Source organism: Pezoporus wallicus, unplaced genomic scaffold (genome assembly GCF_028554395.1).
Source record: "Pezoporus wallicus isolate ANWC-B61680 ecotype Strahan unplaced genomic scaffold, APGP_CSIRO_Pwel_v1 contig_4161, whole genome shotgun sequence".
Taxonomy (NCBI): Eukaryota; Metazoa; Chordata; class Aves; order Psittaciformes; family Psittacidae; genus Pezoporus; species Pezoporus wallicus.
In genome coordinates, this window is record NW_026639584.1 from 2,840,202 (window position 1) to 2,865,903 (window position 25,702).

The 25,702-nt window shown below is 39.4% G+C and overlaps 1 protein-coding gene across 6 annotated transcripts in view; it reads right to left on the bottom strand.

Moving 5' to 3' along the window:
- TENM2 (teneurin transmembrane protein 2) overlaps positions 1–25,702 on the bottom strand; it is a 679,035-nt gene that overhangs the window by 88,950 nt on the left and 564,383 nt on the right. For all 6 annotated transcript variants that reach the window (XM_057415147.1, XM_057415146.1, XM_057415150.1 and 3 more), the window contains 3 exons: positions 22,626–22,821; positions 19,729–19,830; positions 15,828–15,860 (listed from right to left, as the gene is read on the bottom strand). In XM_057415147.1, the coding sequence (XP_057271130.1) occupies positions 15,828–15,860; positions 19,729–19,830; positions 22,626–22,821 (331 nt within the window). The remainder of the gene's footprint in view (positions 1–15,827; positions 15,861–19,728; positions 19,831–22,625; positions 22,822–25,702) is intronic.

Sequence of the window (25,702 nt, forward strand, 5' to 3'; positions counted from 1 at the left end):
ACATGTACTCACGTAAATGTACACTAGAAATCCACTATCAAATACTTATACAGATATTTAAATATATTCATTTATGGGGGGGGAGGGGGGGGGAATCTAGGCTAAGTTGTGGTAGTTCAGTTCTTCATTTCCCAAAGGAATTATTGATTAGTATTTAATAAAACACACATTGGGCATCCTGAGAATAAAATTACTATTCTTCATAGACTAGTGATGATGTTTGGGATAAATAATGAGAGAATGTGAACAGACTTAAGTCTGACATTACTCTGCGTTGTTCCACTAGGTAACATCCAATTTTCACAGAAAGCAGAACACAAAGCATTCAGCCCCCAAAACATTTGATAATGTACCATCTTTCTCCTTCCATAACACTTTTTTAATGTAATGTTCCCAAAATTTTTTAGACCCTTTGACATGTTATTTTTCAGTGTAAGGGTCTTGAGCACAGGAATAACACAAGCGTTCATCTACAGCAAATGCACCTTGCCACTAATATCCCTGCTGAATCTTGTTTTCCCAAATCCCAGGGTGACTGCTTTTACCCTGTGTGTACTGGCAAAAAAGCACCATTAACCCTTATCACTCCCTCTTGTATTATTAAGGGGGCAAGACACATTCTGAGCAAATATTCATTTATGCAAATGAAGTAAAGACTATGAATACTAAAGGTAGTCACAGGTCTTGGTGCCAGGAATCATGTTGTAAATATGCAGAGTAATGGAACGAAACAAGTGGTTTATTGAAAGTCAGTTGCACGTAAATGTTACGCTAAGGCATATTCACACTCCCAAATGCCCATGTCTCCCACGTGAACAAGGCAACCTGTGAATTTATATGCCTGCCAAAGACTGAATGTGTGGTTACAAGTCAGAGAAATGAAAAAAAAACACAACAGAGGAATAACAGAAAATGGGAGCAATGAAGTGAATCTTTGAGAAAAGGTACGCTTTTGTGCTCTTCTCTCTGATGCAGTTTGATAAAGATAGTATTTCCCTGTATTTTCACCCTCCATAGTAATCAGAAACTAACACCAAGTTTTACAATGCCAAAAATACACTCAAAAGCTACTATCAATCATTGAAAGGTCCTAATGTCTTCTTGCTTCTATTATCCCTTTAACCTGAATGATCAAGAAGAACCCGAGTAATGGATTTCCTACAAGAAAATGTGTAACTGTCCAGTTATACAACTTCTCCACTTTTCAGTTCTGTAACTCTCATTAATCTTCGCTGTCCCACTGATCTGCTGCAAAAACACATTTCAGAATAGAGTTTTCCAAGATTTTTCTTATTTGAAATGGGAAAAAAAAGATCAGAAAAAAGTAAGTTCAGACTTGAAACCTGAATTAAAATTTAGAGTGCTGAGAATTATTTCGGTTAAGACTACAGGTTGATGGGATAGATGTCGCATGCATAACCTTTTTTGGCCTACTTTTTACAGTAGAATAATAACAAAATCAGTGTCCTAATGTCTGGGGTTTAGCTGCTACCCTCATCTCTCTTAGGGACATATTATCCATCCTTTGGTAGGATGGATATAATATATAGTCCCCAATAGGACTTCATTCTTCTTCATTCCTGTCGTCCTCTCTTACTGTAAGCCTTGTTCAGTCTTTTTATTCCTCACTCAAAAAATGAATACAAACCTGAATAAAATATAATTTCCAACAGCAGTGTTGTGACTTCAGCTGTGACATATGTTCACAAGTGCTTTACTGAATTCAGCGAAAAATTTATGCTAAAGTTCTACCAGTTTGGCTTCTTGCAGCTGGTTCACGTCATCACCAAACACCCTTTCATGACATACAACATGATGAACTAGTAGCAGCTCAAATGCCATGTGACTAACTATTCCTTCTGTCTAAACGCATTACATCATGGAGACTATCCTGCACTGCTTTTCACTGCCTAGATATGTTGACTGCTGCTACTGTCGGTCATATAGTTGAGCCATAAAGGGATCAAACCTTCAAGTATGAAGACCTGGTGGCACAAACAATTCCTTTGTCCCTATTCTCCATTTCACTGCAATTAGAAGTCTTGCTTGGGCTGAAATTGATACATTTTCCCAAAGCACTGTAAGAAAGGTAGTCACTTCAGTCCCACTCTCTTTACGTGCCATGGTGTAGACAACCTGGAGGTGAGTGATCGGAAGGCAGCTTCTCCTGGAGACCTGCAGCAGTCATGAGTGGCAAGTTTCTTGATGCCACCTTCCACGCCCTGACACACTGTAGAGACGCTGTCCCTTTATCTGGGTCTCATCTCGATACAAAATTATCTCTCTCTAGAATAAGGCACCTCCCAGCTTCTGTATGTGGTGGTCAAGCTTGCAGTCCCTTTGTTCAAAGGGTCCCATGGAAGGAAGTAATGTTCTTAGATGCAAATTCTCTACATGCTTCCAAACCGTTGCAGAGACTCAATGTTATCCTTTTTAATGGTTGCTCAGTGTGGATTCTCCGAGTGCACCGGGACAAGCCAGCATATGACTTGCTTTTGCCTATAAACTTCCTCACCATACTGTCATAAAGCTGCATAGAAAGAGAAGGTCCCAAGAAAGCTAACTGAATCAGTAGACTGTAGACTGTTTCTTCAAACAACATTTGTTCAAGTAGCTATAAAGACAAAAAGCTAGAGTTCACTCACAAGCTGGATACAAATGAGAAATAGCTTTTTTTGCTTTGTTGCTTTACAGGTCAATATGGCACTCAACTCCTGAAAGAACCCCTGTTCTGCAAACCTCTCCTCTGGAGTTAAAACTCAGACAAAAGCAGTAACTCTATTTGAACATCACAGCCCCCTGAAAGAGGGACTGAGCAGAAATAAATCCATTATTAAAATAAATATAAAACCAAAAGCAAAAAAGCCCAAGCAACTTTGACACGACCAGCCTAGACCTAGCTAGATAATACAGTGCCAACCACCTGCTGTAAGATAGCTGCTCTCCTTGCCTTGCCCCTAAGTCTCATTAAGCAGTCAGCAATTGTGGTCCAGCTAACAGATATGTATGTTTGTTATCTGGAACTTGTCTATAGGATAGCCATTCTTAGCTCCCACTTTTGATCTGCATTTGCTGGGTTCAGTTTCTGGAACACCAGAGACTGGCACAGCAGAAGGATTTACTAGATGGTGCTGGCTCTTGGGCTAAACAGCTCCCACAGTAGTTTTTTTCAGTGTTCCTTTACTCTGCTACAGTGCTTTAGGAATTTAAGTAAAGCTGGAAGCCATGTTCATTCCTCTCTTCATGCTTCTCCCAGGTCAGAGGTCTTGCTATGGTTCATAAATCTGTTCAGTCCTTGTGAAGCTTGTATGTAGGTTGAACAGTAATCTGCTGCCTTCAGTAGTCTGCCACTGCAGTATGCATTGCCAATATATGACACCAGAACTGACTTTGGACAAATGAAAGAACCTGTCATTTAACCTCTGGGATGAAATGAACGCAGTAAATGTTAACACACTTGCAACCTAAAGCCACAAAGTTTAATCTACAATCCTCTACCGGGGTTATTCTACAAGCTACATAACAGCAATACCACTTTTAGAATAAGAAAAATGACAGAGGTTCTCAGTCAGATTTTGGTATTTCCAAGACTATCACTAGGACTGCAGAAGAAACATAGAAGCAAGAACGCAAGCAAGTGTAGCTTAAAAGAAGCTGGCAAGCTACTGCTGTAATAAATTGTTCTTCATTAATCTTTCTGCTATGGGTTTATAGGCTGTCTTCAGTGAGTAACAGAATCAAGCTGCTCTTCCATAGAAAACAGAGCAGCTCATCTAAAAGAGGTCTGCTATGCTTATTCATCAGACCTTATTGCTGCAGGGTGAGACACAAACCAGCCCACTCTAATTTTGTATCCAGGTGGTTTCAGTTAATGTGCAAACAACTGAGTCATCTGGGGTTCCTGACTGCTTATTTTCCCTGTGTGAAGCAGATGGCCCCTACTCCAGGACAGAACTGACTGTTAAAAGTCTGTAGAAGGAATGAAGAAAGATCGCTTGAAGTAATGGAACAATCAAGCTCCATCTCATTTCTGTGGGTAGAGAGGTTGCACAAAGACAACCGTGTATCACACACCAGCACTGCCAAAAAGTGGATAGATGTCTTCAGGAGTAGTTACGGCAACACTAAAGCAAGTTAAGAACAAGTGTGTATCTCCTGGGTGAAGTCTGAATAAGCAAAAACCCTAAATGTGGTTTTGGTGATGTGATACTGCCCTTACTGATACTTGAACAAAACAGACAATGTTCTTAACACAGGTCTCAGCTGACCAGTGAATACTACAGACCTTTAAGTCCTGTAGGCTGCACACATGTAGGAGCATGAATTAAGTGGGAAAGATCACCCAAACATCCCTCTAAAAGTTGTCTGTCTGTCTTTGGATAGTTATTTCAGAGTAACGTTAATATTCCCTGATGCATGAGAAAAGGTGATTTGATAACAGCCTGTTACACATGGACTAGGAGGGGAAATGGTAAGGGATAATGCCCAAATGGTCTGGCATCAAAAGCCACCATTTGCCCAGTGATGCTCGACACATAGGTATCCCAGCTGCAGTCTGTGTACACACTCCTTTCACCCACCCTTACGGTTTTCACACATACATACTCACCAGAGGTGTTCTTCTAGAGCATGGCAAGAAACCAGTAAAGGATATCTGAGGAGTCAAACTCTTGGAGGCGGTTGCAGAACTTGGTTTAGTTACACAGCTGCTTGGTTGAGAGACCTTCCCCTGCTACTTGAAGTTCCAAACAGGATTTGAAGACAGACTTCAGGCTTGGTTCCTCTTGCTGTAGAGCAAACATTACCCTGGTGCAGAGAGAGTCCTGTACTACTAGGATCTAGGCTGTCGGTTCTCTACTGCAAACTTTTTTCAGTTCCTCTTCATAAAATAGACAAACTGGTATACTTCTCTTGAAAGTTATTTGAGTTTCTGGGCACAAAAATATGCAGATTTGAAAGGTTTCTGAACTTGCATCTGCAATGCCTGCCTGTCCTGGACCAGGTCACAATGCTTATATTGCTCTTATTTTGCAAGCAGCTCAATTTTACCTCCAAATGTAAATTTTCAAATGGGGCATAAGAAGGTTAGCTTCCTTTGTGCTATCTACAGGCTTATTCAGAGCCCACACAGACTGTCAGGAGTCACCCCATATCAAGGCAAAACTTTACAACATCTGTACCACAGAATATTGTGGTGAGATGCTCATGGCAGGTTGGTGAGGGGAGTCACTGAACTGAATGGACAAAATTGCTTCAAGCCTGCTGGGGTACTGTTTGAGTAAGGACCAGAATGGCTGTGTCCATAATGCTTGTAAACCCTCATCTTTCTTATAAACCAGATTCTTCTTACCGCAAGTTAGTGTGCATAAAAGATGACTTTGTCTGCCTATTCACAATGTAAACAGTAAAGAAAATTAGGACTGAGTGTTGAAGTGCAGGTTTAAGGCTCTACTAACAGAGCATTTAGACACCATCTAAAGTGGTCAAGCAGGTAAACCTGGTTGCCCTTTAAGTATTGTTAACTGTTCCATCAATCAATTTTAACAAGATCATCCGAAAAGTTAAAACCCATGGAAGAACATTCCCTGCCTGAACACGTAATTAGACAAATTTGGGGAATCTACAAAGTCTACTATAACAAGAGACATCATCTACAGCAGGGAGTCCTAACATAAGTTATGTCTAGAATCAAAGACTTTACTGGAGAAGCATCAAAGATGGGTACAAGTTTTACTTTTCCTCACTATCTGCTGCATGCCACCACCAGGGCTGAAATCCTGGAATGGAACGGAATGGAATCTGGGTCTGAGCCATTACAGCTTTATTTCTGTAATATCACCTCTGTACAAACACACATATTCAGAAAAAACAAAACCATTAAAACGTTCTGAAAAGACACTATTTATACTCCCATGTAAGATATGTTCAATGCTTGTGGATCTGTACAGAACTTTGTCAGATCTAAGAGAAACAAAGACAATTTTTATCTGTAGATGGTCCTGTTTAGGAGGAAGTGAGTTTCGGTCTTGAAGCTTTTGCTTAAGAACACAGATTAAAAGGAATGTGCCTGGCAGCACACACACCTACACAACTGCATAAGTATCACTGTTCTGTATGTGAGGTCACATGCTTGTATGTCTAATTGGTCTACTGCAACTACTACGATCCAGTAGCAGAGAATATGCACTGATAATATCATGCATAGCACTTGTTGAGGTTTATACAAAGTTTCCTTGGAGTCACACAAAACCTTAGTTCTGCTTCCAAACACATGGACACATTTTGAGTCTTTTCATCAAGAATGATTTCCAAATTTTTTGAATCTGGTTTTGCCCAAACAATTCTTCCCTAACCTCATTATTGCAAGTCAGCCCTAGTGTGGGGGATGTCACCAAACAGACTAAATGTTTTTCAAGTCTTTAATACAACCATATTAACACTTAACAGTTGTGTCTCACAAATTCTCTGGACCTACAGATTGGGCAGTTTTGACAAACTCTCTGGAGAGAGTTGCACAAATTCCCAGTTATATTAAAAAAAAATGAAAACAACACTATCATCAAGTTGTTGTTTCACTGACACCACAAATTGTACTGAAGACAGATGTAGGTCAAACTTCTTACCAATGAACCTTAGTAGTTACCAGTGAACCTTCTGGGTGCAGTTCCTCTAGGGGATCATTAATTCAGACTCTGTAGTAGCCCACACTTGGACTTCCTTTTAGCAGAGATTAAGTTGCTACTGCAACTATGCTTGATTTTGCCAGTATATAAAGATGATGGAATACTGTTTATGACAGTCTATCCTGAAACCAATAAATGCATTCCAGGTCAGCTCCAAACTGGAATAGAGACACAGGAATGATCCAAACCCAATGTCACCTACAATTGCCTTCTTCCAAATACCTAAAAAAATATAAGTAGGTTCACACTGTTCTGGCGTTTTTCTGTTTGGTCTTTATCTCGGTGATGCATATGTAATGTTTAGCCTACAAATAGTAATTTCTCTTTAATGGAGAAATTAGATGAAGATGTAAGCAAGTGAAGACATATTTTACTGATGCTAGTGCTGAATCCTACTATAGTAGTATACCAAAGCCCTGGCTGACTAGACTGCCTGCTCTTCAGAGACCACTAACTTTGGCCAGGCTGAAATCTCCTTATGAACAGAAGGATCTAGAACATCTGTTAGGTTGCTCTAAGAGCTTGTGCTCTTCCAAGTCACCTTGCAGAAGTTCACCCCGAAGCAGAAGAATGAACAGCTATGAGTAACTGTCACTGACATATGCTTTGTCACCCCATGAAACTGTTTACTTTGACTACGCAAATAATTTGACTTATTTACCAGTAGTGTTACTTTACTCTTGTAGGCATCAGGCCAGTATTTAGACATGTACAGCCTTTCACAGCAGTCACGCCCTGCAATCCTTCCTTCAGTAGCCCACACGTGCTCCTTACCAGGCTCCCTTGTCTAGCTCTGTCGAACTGCATATTAGTAAGCAAGAAAGAGATTCACAGAAGAATTTCCAGAAGGACAAAAAACCCATCAGGTGTGTCAAATCTCTGACATTCAGAAACCATTTGGGGAAAGCAGCACACGCTGACTTAAGCACTAAAGTATGGATGCTTTAATTAATCCAGGGTGAATTTAATTGCTTTAGTTAAGTGGAAATCGGGTTAAAAATGATGCAGAGCATGCTGGGGTGTGTTAAAAACATGACATATGAGTTGGATGAATCGATAAATTAAAAGCGCACAGATGTTTTAATTAAACCCAGGAAAGTTAACGAAGATCACTAGAGACTTTTAAGCCTATGATTAATTCAATTCATTTACAATACCTGTAGAGATATGGGGATGTCTCCATTTGGGGTGTTACTGAAGTTCTCAATCGATAAGTACTTAAGCAGTTCTCCAAAAATAACAGCAAGATTTCTCACAGAAGTGAGTGCACAGCATTAATTGCACACTGAATATTTACATTCTTCTGAAGAGTCAGCAAACTTTTGCTTTGGCCAAAATTTATCAAAAGGATCATAGTTTTTCTCATTGCCCCCAGTGTAACCTTATCTGTCAAAAAGACACTTGCTATTCCCTCCTCTACCATTCTGCAAAGGATCTATTTCTATTAGATAACTGCTTTGCTTATGGCTGTTACCAAAAAATCTATGTAAGAAATATGAATATGTCTTCCCACACAATCTATCTAGCAGCAATTTACAGAACCACAGCAAATTCTTAAAATGATCTCCTTGGGGTTGGTCACTTGTACAAGAAAATTTCGCTTCACAAATAGACCGTTATTTTCAATAACAATAATAATGCAGTCTGCAAGAATAGGGAAAATAAAAATTAAGCAAATGTCAAGACATATTAGAACTGATTTAGTGGTGGACTGAAAGGGCTGAAGCTCTATTATTGCCAGCGTGAAGATGAGTTCAGACAATCTAGCTAACCATCAACAACGATCTGAATATTGGTTCTCTAAACACATTGGAGTCCTCAGGGGAAGAGGAAGAAGCCACTGTACTGTCTTGCCGGAAGACCCACAGCTGAACATAAAGAAAGTGGTATAAACCAAACTACACTTTGGAGACAGAGAGGAAAGTGGACATCTGAGCTCAGCTAGACACTTGAAAAAACAGCTAGCAGTGCCAGGCTTCAAACGTCTTGAGGACTTTTTCTTACTGGTACATTCAGGACTTGACACTCCATCAGCCCTTTTGCTCCCTCTCTACTATTATAGAAGGTCTGCAACTTTCACTACCTACATTAAAGGAAAGATTGTAGCTCTCCAAGCAGTACACTAAGATAATTTGAAATATGGTAGCGTGATTTGCAGGCAATCTGGTTAGGGCCCTCCCTATTGACTACATTGTGAAAGAGCAGCACAGTTCAATTTCTTTTTCATAGGCATCAGTGCATTCAAGGAGATGGAAGTTACCTTGCACCAGTTCTGGTTCACCATAGGAGAATGTGACTGATCAGTTTGCCGTCTAACTTGCGCCTTTGAAAATGAAGACATAAAAAATCAAAAAAAGGGTGGGGGGAATTCTTTTCAACTCTGCATGATACATGGGACTGAAGGGAAATTGTGAAATCCCTGTTTTAGATATAAGCAGTAAGGTTGATACAATTACAAGAACATGCAGAGAAATAAATTTTACTTTCTACCAACAGATGGAAATAAACAGATGTTGAAATCCACTACTGTCATAGACGAGGCTATAGATCTTCATTTGTATGCCTTGATAACTTCATCACTAGAAAAACTGAGGAGAAAGGGAAAACTAGGCTATTTCACAGGTTTCAATAGCTGTCTTGGAGGAAAAAGCCAGTGAGGAATCAAAGAGCTGATGCTTCAAGCTCACAAAAATCAGCAGTAAGGACAAACACCAAATACCAGAATTATCCTTCCAAACATGTGTTGTGATTCACAACATAGAAGCATTAAAAGCATGAAGTTATTTATGCATCCAGAAAAAGAAATGAAAAAATGAAATATGTTTTTGGTAAGATTTTATACTATTCCCAGTGAATGGTATAAAAAAACTATTACTTCTCTGGTAATGGTTTAGTTCTGGCTAAATAACAATGCAGTAGATGTAGGACTGCACTCACAAGCTACAGTATTCAGGGTATTTAGAACTCAGACTACTTAGGTTTCATTTTAGTTACTACTATTTGCTGTATTAAATTTACCAGAAAAGATTTAAATTATAACATGATGAATTGCACAGTTCCACGTTGGCTGCAGATGTTTAAACATTTTTCTACATTTGAATTAGAAATATTTTTTGTTTGTATGAGAAGGCAGCTAACTGAATTTAATCTTACCCAAATAGGGTCTAAGTGTAGGAAAAGATCTAAATTACAGGTTCAAATCTAGATATAATGTAGATATGAAAAAAGTCATGCATGCGGAAATCTGAAGCAGTGATTCAAGGCTGTTTCTATTATTCAGGGATGGCAAATGTCTAAGGATCTCTAACAGCTGTATTTCTATTACGTGATTTACAATACTACTTAATCATAGCTGTTTCAATGAATCACCACAAGGACTCCAAGATGATCCCAAAACAACTGCAAAGACAATCTCTTAGAACTTAATGAAATAAAGAAATACCAGTACAAATCCATGGAGACAGTGCAAACTAAACACAAAATGTAGATTGCAACACAATTAAATGAGCTAACCAATTAAACACAAAAACAAATTACAAAGCACACATCACAGTGAGCACAATTCAGCTCAGCAGACTACAGTCAGAGCAGGGAGATTCTTAGCCACCAATGGAAGTATTATAAGATTGAAAGAAAGATTTTTGGCTTGCCAGAAACTAAGCAGCTCAATGGTTTGTGTCCTGCATGTATTTGCATGCATGTCCACCTCCTTGCTGCACTGGGAACCTTTTGAAATATGCTATTTATTGAAAACCTATTGAAACAGAAAACATTTGTGCAAATAGATGTGCTGTTGCTGCACATGTATAAGAAGGGAAGAAAGATAAAGTGAAATAACATAATAGAGCAGGCTTTGAAAGTAACTTGAGAGATTAAATGAATGCACCCAGCTTTTAATAAGTATGAAAATATTACTATAATTCGATTGAAGAAATATCTATTAATAAGATTTTACTGTGTTTTCACATGCTTTCCAACTTGGACATAAGCAACACAAACTTCCTTATTATACTAAGCCAATATATATTGGTTGCAACCTGTAGGCCTTGGCTACAGTTCTACCTGTGCCTCTGTCTTTGGTTTCTGACCAACAAATTTCTACAAGTTGGGTAATGAATGATCAGCTAAAGATGCACCAGGGTACACTGAAATCAGGGACTTCTTTTCACCTATCATGTTTTGACCAGCAGTAGCATTAGTAATTTTTTCTCAGCTATTTCCTTCCTCCATCATTACTGAATTCATAGAATCATAGAATAGTTAGAGTTGGAGAGGACCTTAAGATCATCCAGTTCCAACCCCCCTGCCATGGGCAGGAACACCTCACACTAAACCATCTCACCCAAGGCTCTGTCCAACCTGGCCTTGAACACTGCCAGGGATGGAGAATTCATAACTTTGTTGGGCAACCCATTCCAGTGCCTCAGCACCCCTACAGTAAAGAATTTCCTCCTTATATCCAATCTAAACTTCCCCTGTTTAAATTTTAACCCATTACCCCTTGTCCTACCACTACAGTCCCTAATGAAGAGTCCCTCCCCAGCATCCCTATAGGCCCCCTTCAGATACTGGAAGGCTGCTCTGAGGTCTCCACGCAGCCTTCTCTTCTCCAGGCTGAACAGCCCCAACTTTCTCAGCCTGTCTTCATACAGGAGGTGCTCCAGTCCCTGATCATCCTCGTGGCCTCCCCTGGACTTGTTCCAACAGTTCCATGTCCTTTTTATGTTGAGGACACCAGAACTGCACACAATGCTCCAGGTGAGGTCTCACAAGAGCAGAGCAGAGGGGCAGGATCACCTCCTTCGACCTGCTGGTCACGCTCCTTTGGATGCAGCCCAGGATACGGTTGGCTTTGTGGGCTGCAAGCGCACACTGAAGCCGGCTCATGTTCATTTTCTCATCAACCAACACCCCCAAGTCCTTCTCCTTGGGCTGCTCTGAATCTCTTCTCTGCCCAACCTGTAGCTGTGCCTGGGATTGCTCCCACCCAGGTGCAGGACCTTGCACTTGGCATGGTTAAACTCCATGAGGTTGGCATCAGCCCACCTCACAAGCGTGTCGAGGTCCCTCTGGATGGCATTCCTTCCCTCCAGGGTATCAACCGAACCACACAGCTTGGTGTCATCGGCAAACTTGCTGAGGGCGCACTCAATCCCAATGTCCATGTCAGTGACGAAGATGTTAAACAAGACCGGTCCCAACACTGATCCCTGAGGGACACCACTCGTTACTGGTCTCCAGACGGACTTTGAGCCATTGACCACAACTCTTTGTGTGCGGCCATCCAGCCAGTTCTTTATCCACCGAGTGGTCCATCCATCAAATTGATGTCGCTCCAATTTAGAGACAAGGATGTCATGTGGGACAGTGTCGAATGCTTTGCACAAGTCCAGGTAGATGCCATCAACTGCTCTACCCCTGTCCATCAGTTCCATACCCCCATCATAGAAGGCCACAAACTTGGGCAGGATTCCTTGGCATTCCCCATTTTTTTTCTTAATACTTCTAGCTTTTAGCTTTCTCCTACAGAAATAAGTCTACCTTCTCAGCAGAAACACTACCCTGAAAGCTCTTTGAGAAAAGGAGTCATACATAATGTTAAGTTCGTACACTGCAACGTGAATTTAGAAACACATGAAAGGGCAATGCAATCCAGTAGCACAAATGTGGCTGTGTGTTTGCTGGTGTTTTAATATAGAAAACTCATGAAGTTGCTGTGGTAGATACATCTAGTATATTTAACAACATATAATAAATATCTTTAAAAAATTCTAAAACATTTTTGCTGCCTTGTAAGGGCACAACTGTAACAAAGGAAAAGAGGGAAATGCTTCTAAACAACACGAGCATCCCTACTTGCAGTGATTCAGGACAAGCTTTCTGTAGATAAATTCTTTATAACCCTGAATTCAATTCTGGAATCAACAGAAGCTATACAAGCATTAACAACAATGAGAAGATCATATTTAGCTTGCTGAAATCCGTATTTTTAAAGCCTGTTTTTTTCAAGTATTCACAATGTTAATAGTAGCTCCTTGGTCTTTATTTCAACTTTATAAACATTCCCTTACAAAGAATGCAGAGGATATGAAGCACCCGCGCAGCCAGGCTAGAGAGTGTTCTGAGTACTTTTATGTTACCAGCCTGTTACTAATAGCACGCACCTTGCTAACATCTGCTAAACTTCACGTTTCATCTACAACGTACGTGTTTTTAAAGAGCAACGAAATGTTGGGTGCTGAACGACTTATTGTAACAGAAATTTAACAAGGTGTCTGCTGCAGAATTCTGGAGTCCAGACTCTTCAGTCCCCTGTTTTTATCTCTAATCTCCCACAGTTCATGGGATTGATGAGGAAAGCTGCAGACTAGAAATGATGGTTCCTGTATCCTGTTCCCTGTCGCACTCCTGACTGTGCGCTTGGAGACCCTTTTGGAGCCATCACCACTAACAATCAGAAAGAATTCAGCCTGTGACCCTCTCAGTTCTTGGCTCCTGTTTAAATTGCCAATTAGAGTGGTGGATTTTGTGTTGGCTTTACTTGTCTACCTGACACTGGATCAAAGCTATTATCTCATTTCATGCAGGCAAGCTAGCAGCTGATGGACAACAGTGACTGTCAATCATTGTCAAAACAGGTTACATGTCCATTTATTTATCCTGCAATTATTTTAGGCACACTTGATAGTGCAAAACCTTATTCAGAGTGTACTGCAGTTCCATAAAACTAAGCAAACTGAGGGCAGACAGGCAAACACTGCCCCGTACACAGAACTCAGTGGAAGGCAAGTGAGAACATGATCGGTTTGCCAGAAATGAGAAATGTCTGCTAATACAATATGAGGCTGGGAAAAGAAGAAGAAAATTTGTAACAATGGCATGTTGAGGTACTAAGTCTGAGAGGTGGGGACTGATGGAGAGGAACACTGCCAAAGACAGCCCTGTCTGTTCATGTAGCAAGATGACACTTCTACCCACTGTGAGAGAAGATTTGAGTGACAAGCCAGGGCTGTGCTGCTGCTGCAGCGCATCCATAAGTTGGCACACATACACACATAAACACACCAACCCCAAAACCAAACCCACCCAGAAAGACATACTAAGAGAGAAGCTGAACATGCTGAATTTTGTCAACTGCAAGGAAGTATGTAGCTATGTGTGGGTGACAAGTCATGAATGCAGCATTTCCAAAGAAAAGCACACTTTTAAAATCCTTTTTTGTTTTTGAGTACAGTGTGATGAGACATGCTATGATTATGAACACATGAAGTGCTTGCCGATGAAGTTGTTATTTCTCTTATTTCTGTTTTCCCCCTACCCCACTACTTCTCAGCCCTCCCCTGCATTCTTGCTCTATCACAGTGGTCAATACCATTATTCTACCTATCATTAAGGTTCAAAATCAGGATGTTATTTTTGACTCATCTGTTTCCTCACCTCACATTCAGGCTTTGACAAAGTCTTACAGACTTCTTCTTCATTGCATGTCACAATTATTACTCTAGCTTTCAGGAAATCAAACCTACATTAGATCAGCACCTTTTTCTCCAGCATTGATAAATTCAGCCTTCTTCAATTTTGTCTGTGTGCAACAGTGCTGCAAAAATCATGTTGTTAATCTGTTAATCCATCCATCAAATGGGGCTCTTCTTTCTCAGTCCTGTTTCAGGTCCTTTCCTCTTGTCACATGGAACATGAGCTTCATGCTGTAACTTCATTTACAGAACAGCTTTACCCCAGACTGCTCACTGCTAGAATTATGACTTCAGCCTCTCTGTGATTTACAATGATTTTGAAAGTCAAATTGGAAAAGTGCTTTTTAGAAGAGCACTTTTGTATGCTCTGTCTCCTCTGGAGGCCCCATTTGCCCTCCATCACCCACATGATGTTATCTATCTGCCCCATTATCCCTCTTCAAAACCGCCTTTAATCACAGTGTTCCCCAAAACTGACAACATTCACACTGCTAGTGTGCTTATGACACATTTTTTCCCTTTTATCTCTACAACTGTCAGCTGGCTCCCATTCATTCCCCTTCAGCTTGTATTGACATGGTAAATTCCTGGAGGTAGGCGCTGGCTTTACTTACTTGTTTTGCTTGTGAAGCACTAAGCACGACAGATTAGCTTTAACAAGTACTATTACTCATGACAATCTCTATAATACCATAAAGATGGCATTTTTCCTGTACTATTGTTCCTTTTGTCTGCCAAACCAATCTGCTTGGGGTACTTTAATCCAACATACTTCACTTGTCTCATCTATAATCAGTTATTGCACAAATTTGTAGTGAGTCACCTGAATAGTACAAGACACATTCACCAGTTTGACTGTGTCACAGAAGACCCTAAGTACTGCCTCACCACGGGTCCCATCGCTCCTGTCAGGCTACAAACATGTGCAGGACAGGCAAAGGAGAAAGGCTATTCAGTATCAGCTCTCACCTTTCCCTTCAAACACCAGTGAGCTTCAGTCTGCTTGCACTATTTTCAGTTCTTAAAATTTCCAGCCAAGTTATAAAGGCAAATATTGTCTTCCTTAGTAACAGACAGAGGAAATATTATCTCCTATACATTACCACCATATGTTGGACACCGTTCATTCACATGGACCATACACTCTACAGCAATGAACTGAATACTGAATCATTTGGCAAGATGCACTCCAAAATTCATATTTTCCCCATTGGAATCACTCCCAGAACATCTTATGCCACTGGGAGCATTCTGGACATGGCACTAAGAGAATAGTTTCAAACAGAATATTCAATGGGCTAAAAACCATTATTTTATGCACCACTGCCCAAGCAATAAGGCTCTGAATAACCTCTGAGCAAGAAGAGTCCCAAACAACTGAAATTTGAATAACAACTGAGAAAAAGCAAGAGTTGCTACTTCTAGCAATTATACCTTACTTACCTAATAATTGTCAGCTTTTTACAGTTTTATGCAGAGATTAACAGCACACACATAACAAAGGAAATGGCAGTGGTAGGAACTCTTATTGTGCTGCGGGCAATCATCAGAAACAGCAAATCCATTAGAATAAATTCAAAAATATATAGACTACACTTTACAGCTTAGTAACTATGTCAAACTAAATAGATGTTGCAAAAGAAAGAAAAAGAAATTTGAAAAAACCTACCCTTCTTTTTATACTTATTAAAGTGGCGCCGTCCTTTGCCAGTAAGCCAAAAACAAACAGAATGAAAATAAAAGAATGAAAAACCCACACAAGGAGAACAGGAAAAGAAACTGCGAATAACATAAATCTGAATAATTAAGAGCTTTAAAAATCAGATTAAAAAGTCAACTGATCAAACATGGCACAAATTTCTGGTTTAAAAAACCCCAAAACCTTCAATCCATTTAGATTCAAATATTAAACATGTTTCTTATTACCTTGCATAATCAACAGAAAGTTATCTGTTAAATGGCAAGTTCGTGGCATCTGACTTGACTCAATTTTTTTCCTTCTGTTACAAATGAGATACCACCTCTTAACAGGCTCTGCTCATCATGTCAATGCAGAAATCCCATGTGATGGTGCATTGCTTCACCTTTTCCGATTAGCTAAATATTCTCATGATGCAAATCCCAGTATTTTAAAATGTGAAATTGAAGGAGGCTCTGAGCACATTTGCAAATCAGTGTCAGACAGTATCTTTGTTAAAGGAGTGGAAGAGTTGCATGCCTTTCAAATACATTATGAGATAGGATGAAATTGTAGCCAACTCTGAGTCACTTCTAGGAATCCAACTCATTGTAACACTGAACCCTACAGATGGGGAAAAGCAGGACATGACAAAGGATGCCTGCTTGCAGATTTACCACAGAACTTGGCAGCTGAAAGACCAAACTATTATTAGACATTAACAGTGGGAACGCTAAGAAGGACATCTTGATATACTTGGGTGGTTATGCCATAGAGGTTGCAGGAAAATAGAGATGAATATAAAAAAGGAACAACACACCAAAATAACATAATCATAGCTGCATGTCTGATTCTTTAGTCGATCCTTGGCCATAGCATCTCTTCTTATCAGTAACTCCTACAGATAATCGTGGACAGGAGGTTACTCATGGTGCAGTTCAATTTACAGCAAATCTTCCACTGGCTTTAACTGTACACTTTTTCTTTATCAGGATACATCTCCACCCACTGCATTATCTTTGGATTATCAGACTTTCTTTTTCTTTATGTGCCATGTTTTATCCACATGAGATTAAAATGTACGATTACCTCTGTGTGTGCACGATGGAATTCTTAATTAGGTTAAACTCCAAATGATTTCACAGGCAATCTTGCCTGAGCAAGGATGGAATAAATCTGTTGATATTGGCTACCTGAGAATAAGCTATTTCCACAGATAAGGGTGAGAAATAAACCCTCCCAGTATTCTGCAAGAGTGTTTGAGAGGGTGAAATTTCTTTCACTTCAATCAGGGTATGAAAACTTATTTCAGCCTGTGGATTGGTCCAAAAGTTCATCTCTAGTAATTTTCATGGTATTTTCCTGGAACTAATGGATCAGAAGTCAAATCTGAGCTGTCTTTTATAGATTTCCTTCATTTTTATCTTTTAGAACTACATGAATGGAGTGGAATAGCAGGGGGAGTACCTGCACACTGTGTGCAATAAGCTTGCAGGGAACTTTTTGCAAGATTCATTGCTCCTGATGCCCTCAAGAGCAGCCCTGTAACAGGAGACTCACTGCTATAAAAGATCATGCTTCATACCTATCAAACCTGGGTTTCACCCTATGTGAAGCTCTTGTACTGCTGTGTTACTGCATGAATCAAGTTCTAAAAGCTGTCTGAGGAACTTGTGCACATTTTCTCCACATTAGTCTATTTAAGTCTTGCCTCAAATTATTTTATAGTGGAGAACTGAGACAGTGAAAGATGTGTTGTTAGGGAAATAATAATTTAAAAAAGTCAGATGGAAAGACTTGTGACAGCTTAAATATAACCGTAACATTATGGTAAATGTATATTAAACATGTGTCCATATATAGAGCATTCCGGAAAATATTTAATTCTCTCTCTCATTTTACTGTGTTTTGCTATGCAGCCAATTCCAGTTCTGATTTCTGTCTTCTGAAACTGCTCTCACATATAACCTGCATTCAAATAAGTAGAAAAATCTGTGGACATTAGAAGAGGCCTGACAGTTCTGTGAAATGGGTGAGGCATACAGCCCTGGCACCCAGCTCAGCAGTACCCTTCTGGGTATGTCTCATAGTGTAAGGATGTGTTCCTGTGCAAGCACGTAGCTGCACAAGAGCTCTGTCAACACAGCTTTTTCGTCAGTTTATGTAGCTTTTCAAGCTTCTTTGTTCTTTAGAAATACCATGATGTCTGACAAGAAAACAGTAAAAGAGTTGAAAGAAGCTTCCAAGACACCATTTCTGCTTTTGAGGAGAAAGAGACAACACAGAAAGGACAAGGCAGGAAGCAGAGGGAAAGTACTGAGGGGCAGGAGAAGCCTGGCAGATACAGTCTGACAAGTACCCTACAAAAAAGCTACTTATCTGACACAGCCTGAACAAGTACTTTCTAGCATTAACATAGAATACAGTGTTACATAGGGGTTCAGTACACAGTGCAGGGCTGATCCACACCTCAAAATGCAAATGGCTTGATTTAATGGCCATGGATGTGTGAAGGGTGGCAGTGAAGCACACAGTCACTGCATGCATACTTTCACAGGTTAACACCACAGAAATGCATATAGCTGTCACTGTGTATTTATAGCACACATTATCATACCATTTACTTTGTAATATACAAATATCTCGTCTATAGATTTGCCAAAGTGCTTTAATTTCTCAGGTAATCAAACAACATGCAAGCTAGTTGAAGCCTTCTTTAAAATGAGTAGGGCTAGTACTGAAATAACATCATTAGCTTTCCAAGGCCCTTGGGGTTTTTTCTTCTATTTATATATATACATATATATTGATACTGGGGCACCTTCAAGAGCCAAACATGGAGACACAAAATGGAAATTACTCCCTCCAGTACTACTATAACAGCTATTGAAGGAGTATTCTGTAGACACACATGGGTATGCTGGATGCCACCCTGCTACACCAGTGAAAGAGGTGGGGCACAACAAATTGTCCTCAGGATTGGGTCAGGAATCTAAGAAGAAATGAGCACATTGCTAAGACCCTTCGAGGCCTGTCAAAAACCTTTCAAAGAGCAGGCTTTCCAAACCCTTTGAACACTAACAACCCTATCCCTGTGGAAAATAATTATAAGCTTATGCTACTGATAGTATGCCTAAATCTTACACTAAGAAGGAAGTAAATTGTAAAATGTTCTGACTGCTCAGAAACAGCAGGGAATACAAGTAGTCATTGAATTTAGACAACATATGTGCTACTAGCTGTATAAACTAAAGAAGTCCTCCTTTATGAATCTTTTCCCTGTGAGTGCTATCCCAAACTCTCAGAAAAACTTAGTAAATACATACAGCCAATCCATAGATGGCTTTTAGATTTCTGTTTAATCCTTTATAATTATGCGTCTCCTACGTTTACTTGCTAAAATCTACAATCAACATTTAAGAAAAAGTCTATTTTAAGACTTTATCAGGTCCTACTTCTTTTCCTAAAAAATGTGACCTTCCTTTGGTCAAAGAGTAATTGTATATGCAAGAAAGACGCTATGTATTGGAAGTAAGGCTCAGCCAAGCCAGAAAATACATTACATGCTACCAATGAAGATAATCAAGTCTTCTGTTGCAGAACAGTTAAGGATTATCTGAAAGCATTGATAATTCATCCAGTTTAGCAGAAAATAAATCTTTTCTGCCATTTCTGTCTACTACCTTTGACACAAAAAGATCTGTAGCTATGGAACCTCAGTGGCAATGTAGCAATACTACCACTGAATCATATTTAACTAAGAGATCTAAGGAAAAAAATGCATATTGATCTATTTGAATCTAGCTTGGACCCATGCTAACTAGCAGCCACTGAAGATCCATACATCACAGACACACACTGTGGTTATTTGTAAACACAGGGACAATGATACCTTTAGCACAATCTGCTCCATGAAATCCTGGAAAGCAGTGACAGACACCTGATACACACTCGCCATTCCCATGACAGTGACGTGGGCAGTCTTGCACTGAATCTGAAATACAAGCATCACAGGCACATTAGCTGGTTCCCATTTAGGCTACAGATTCTTCACTTGATTTTTCTTTAGTTTATTTTGTCTTCAATACTTAGGAGAAGAACTGTAACAATATTAACACCACAAAGTTCAGATGCGGCAGAAAGGTATTAAGTTTTATGGCAGCATGAGTAAGCGCAGAGGTCTAATGATACACTAGTCATATATGAAGTCGAAGTAGTCTAATAATGCTCAAGTCCTCTGTTCCAACAGGTAGACAAGATTGGCTCTTAAAACCTTTACAGCTATGTCTGAATTCATGTTATCTAGCAAACATAATGCTTCATCAGGAAAATCGACAATCTCCCTTTTACAACTAGACTTGGAACTTGCGCAACCACTCTTCCATGTGAAACTGATTATCCCAAGGAGTATATCTCTTCCCTTCCTTCTACAGACATTTAAAGCCTCATTAATTAAGCTGACAGAAATATATACTGAACATGACAAACAGGAGCTCTTTTGCTCCAGAAAATATTCTTTATCCTTAAAAAAATGAATAAAAAAGGTGCAAGTTGCCATCCAACAGGATGAAGAAAAGGTCTGTAAAAACATCAGACAAGGTTTAACACCAGAGTTGAAGTGAGTGACTGAAGTGTTGATGACTTCAATAATCTGAGAAATCAGCATACCAGCTGTACCAAAATACTTCTTCTCCACAATTTCTGTTGTTATTTGGATAGTACACACACTACTTCACATCACAGAAACCTAGAAATAAAATTCCAATTTTCAAATTAATTTTTAAAATCCCTTTCATTTGAAAGCTGTTGGGTTTCAATGCAGCTTATTTTCAACACTGAATTATTGGAACAAAACTCTAACTAGAATGGTGTTATTCTTCACTCTTACTCCCTGTTGTTGTGGGACCTGTGGTCCCAAACTAAATGGCTCTGTCAGTTCCAGACACTAAACAAATGGCAGCTGCACAACACAGAAAATGAATTTTGGATTTGGAACTAACAGAACCACACAAAGTATTTTTCTGTCAAATTAAACTGAAAAGAGGAGAAAGATTCAAGCACAGTTTTAATTCTAGTTTCACAGTTGCAGGACACTAAGTAAAACCACTGCAAAGTAAATGTTCAGAGAAGTCATTTACTTGGCCACTTGAAACAATTTATGTAAACAATGGAAAAAAACCCTGAAATGTAATGCTCAAAGATATCAACTTGTCTCATCAAGACGCTTGTCTATAGATTATTTTCATTATTTTGCTTCATGGCACAGAAAAGCATTTTCTGTGTATTCAAAATAATGGTAAATTTAGTATTCCCTGGGTGTTAACACCATTTCTGTTATTCTTTCTCCTCTTCCACATCAGAGAAACTTGCAGGTGTCTCAGATCCTTTGATAATGAAATGTCTGATACTAGGTGTGCGCAGGAGAACCTCTGAACTGGATAAACCACTATACTTTTCTCTACATTTCAGCCCAATTACTATTATTGCACTATCAAGTAGTCTACCTGACTATTAGACCTTTGATGCTCTCAAAAGCTGTAGCCTAGGCCAGGCAACTCTTTTAAGGACAGCTTATCATATGTGAAGGTTTTCTAAGCACAATAGGTGTGTAACAGGATACAAGCACAAATGTTCTTGTTGGTTTTGAAGAAGCAGACAAAGTCTTGTATAGGCAAATATGCAGATATATATATATATCCACATGCATAGCACCTACTAGCTCTTACATAACCAGATGTAAGCTATGGAAGAATGTTTTCACCTCAACTGAGGTTAACAGAAAAAATTAGATTCATGCTTAATGACAGAGTATTGGCTGTCCTCCAGTACCCTTTGGGTCTTAAGCCAACAAACTGAATTTTATACTAATGTAAAAGAAAAAAATATAAGCTTCATATCGTTACTCAGGTAAGACTGCAAAAGACCTCCAACCTTTTCCCACCAAGCTTAAAAAACTCACTTGGACTCTTCCCCTAAACTAACAGGTATTACAATTTTAGACAATCTAGTGCCATTTAACACTTCACCAGCCAGGACAGAATAACACAGAGACTATGACAGAATTTTTATGCCACTGTGACAAGATATTCAGCAAAGTTCATTAAGTGCTTCAAAGTTCAATAAACCTTCTAAGAAACCTGGAAGAACTTAGACTTGGTTTGATTTTCAGCTAAATGTAACCCTACTTTTTTAACAAACTGCAGGTCATAGGCTAGATCATAGGCTAGATGTTCTTCTGCTCTTGATTCTACCATGTTGAGGATATGACCTACTATTTGGTAGGTAGTGAGTAGTAAGCTGTAAATCAGCATACAGCTAACTGACATTCTCAATTAATCTCTGCAAACAATAACCTCATTCGCAGGTGTCAGTTTGTTGTGCTTTCTACTATGATTAAACAGCTCTCCTGATAGATCCTCTTCCATAATAAAGAATACTCTTTATTCCAGATAAAGAAGCTTCTCCAGAGAAGCAAACAGGAAGTATAACATAGATAAAGGAGAAGAATATTAACTGGGGAATGCTTCAACTCAGACTGAACTTAGATGTGAGCCTTGCTTTCCACAACTTAAGATCTATGGGAATGCTAAAATCTTAAAAGAGAAATAAGCAAATTCAAATCAGCACCACACTGCAGACCTTTTGACATAGTATTGAGGAAAAAAACCCAAACAACCCCATAACATAAGGATAAACAGGACTAATACTGAAGACCACAACAAAGTATTACGGCAATTAAGGCAAAGTATAAACAGAGAGGAACAATGTTCAGATTGTGGAGACACCTACCCAAAATAACTGTACTGAAAGAGACCACTTCTTTGTCCTTGCCATCATTGTAAAATGCCAGGTGCCACAAACCCACATCCAAGTATTGAACAAACACAGCCTCATTCTGAACAAGGGTCTGAATACTTCGACGTTCCCGTGGGGACTCCACCACACTCCATTTCTCTTTCCCATCCAAGCGTTCCATGAAATCATACTGCAGCAGGAAAAAACAGGGGGGTGGGGGAAAGAAAAAGAACAAACAAACAAACCCCCAAACAAACAGACCTGTCAGCTCAACATCTCACACCATATTTCCTCTTCTACCTGGTCAGAAAGTGGTATTTCTAGAAGATACGTCAACACGAAACTAATATTTACTAGTCAACTTTGGCACACACAGAGATTCTGTGACTCTTGTCTTTCTTAAACAGTGCCATAGAGTCATGCATCTTTGCTCTGCATACGTGATCAAAATCTGTACAAATGGTATTTCTTGACAGGTTGTGTTTTGAAAAAGAAATGGAAATCAGTGATATGATCCATCAAATTTTAGGTTCCTACACAGCTTTCAACGCTGAAAACCTTCACCCTATGAGATACACATTTTTCTAAGCAATTGCTACAATAAATTCTTGCTGCAAGAGGAATAGAATTCTTGGATGTAGCTCCAGACATATAATTGCATGGAAGCCCCCAGAACGTCAAAACAAACAGCAACACCCCAAACAACAAATGTGTTTGTCTAATGTTAGCACCTGATTGAAAGACACTGTACAAGCTTACATCACAGAGTAGGAGATGCTTACCTGAGTTTGTATGTGGAACAAGTAGGATACAAAAACCAGAGGGAGCATGGAAAGGAATAACACAAATCAAGTGGCTGAAAGAATTGAACTTATATTAAGGAAAATTGAGAAGTTCTGGTTGGATGGCTTCCAAGTAAGGTAGAACATTACATTAATCTTTGGAAAAGGGATCAAGCAGAGTAAGTGATTATTTAGAACATAAGAGGAATGGCACCATTAATGGCATGAAACTAAAAAAAGAAAGAAAGAAATTTAAGATGAATGTCAGATAAGCGTCCCATCTATTAAGCTCAGTAAATAGCCTCCCAGCGGAGATGCCACCGCACCACACAATTAAACAGGACTGGAAGAAATATTGGTTAATCTACAACAGGCAATAACTGCATAACAAAGCAGCTGGACTAGCTGTCCTAATAGGCTTTTTGTCTGCTTTTGATGTCTGTGATCCTGAAGCCCTCAAGCTGATGCTAATGCTCGACTTACTAGCTCTCATAGTCCCTATCTAAGGGAAGCCCTTAAGGAAACAACAAAAACGATATATCTAATTTTTTGATAGTTGTATAACAAGTCCCCCATGAAAACACATCTTGTTTTAGACACATTTATCTATGTAGGAGTAGATAGAGAGAGATAGACATGTCTAAAGAAAGATGTATGTGTTCAATAAAATACAGTAATAGCATGTGCTTGCTTGCTTGCCAGTAGTTTCATTGCATTTCCCTCTAGCACATACAGTCTGTGCTTGCGACAGCTATGGGAAAACATATACCTTCACTTGCTTTCAGTTGAAATAGAAAACTGTAATCTTGCATCCTAAACAGACTAAACATCCACAGAGGGCTGTTCCGTGCACTGCATTCTACTCATTAACAGTGAGTTCTAGTAAATAACATATAATATGCAATAAAATAGTGAAGATTCTCCCTTCTAGTAGAAGAGACAGGCAAATGAACTGATTTAACACTAAGTGCCATGCTACACATCTCTCCAAAACTGGGTATGAAAGCTGACCTTTCTACTTGAAAATCTGTAGCAGTTATATACGAGCAGTGTAGAGTCCTTGATACACTCAGCCTTACAACAAAGGGAAAAGTATGGAAGTACCGTTACCTTCCAGTTAAACATGTGGAACTGACACCAATATGCAACCACAAAGGAAATCCATGGCAGGGTAGAATTTGAGCCCAGGTCTACTAATATTGAAAGCTATTGTGAGAGCATTATCCACTCTTTCCTTTGCCTTTAATTGTGGGAGAGAGTAGGAGAGGTGGAATAGAAACTGTCACTGAACTGTTAATATCAGATTGCCATCCACCTGAGCCCTTTCTTTTTCCCCCCAAAGGATTATTTCAGGAGAAGGTAAATCAGGTAAGTTAGTACATTTAAGCCAATGTAGACCAGAGATTTAGAGAATTCTGGCATGTCAGTCACTTTCAGAGTATCAGAGGTGCCAAACACACACACATCTATATCTCTTAAATCAATGACATCTGGAAATATTGCTAAAACCCATCGTCTAACAGTCAGAGGTTAAGGACAGACTCATCACCTCCTTGGGAAATGTTATTACTCGGGCAACATCTTGGGAAAAAGAAATCTTGCTCTTCGGAACAATTGTTCACAAAGGGTCAACTAAGGAAGTAGCAATAAAAGCTGACATTTCTCACTGGCAACATGCTGTTCGTCTCTGCTTGTGCTGGCAGGTTCCTCTGCCTCCCCTCTGTTTGATGCTGATTCTAACTCATATAGTAGAGAAAGCTCAGCAGTTGGCAAGATCGAAGGGGAAGAGTATTCAGGCTGAAACAGTTTGAAGTAGTTTTAGCTACAGAATCTCTTTTCACAATGATGGGGTGTGACCTAGTGAGAGCAGGTCCCTTGGCATGACCTCCCATAAGGCTACAATTTTAACTTTGGTAAAGTTATGACTGCTTTTGCCCCTCTTTAATTCAACTATGAAGAACTATTTCAAGCTCAGGCAAAGGCAAAATGACTAAACCTGAATAACTTTATGAACGGTAAAGTACTGGTGCAAACTGATACAGGACATAACAATACATTTTTATCCCTCTTTGGATTCCTCAGTGCTGAGGAAAAAGAAGGAAGAGAATGCATCTGCTGGTGGTTTCCTGGGTGTACAAATCTTAATGTGTCGGCAAGTACCAGGTACTCCAAAATCTGAATGCCCTGACTAAAGGGTCACCAAGATGGTGCTGTGAATTCATAACTGGGTAAGATTTCTTCACATGGTTCTCTAGATCATTAATTTTCTGATTTACCAGCTGCATGATT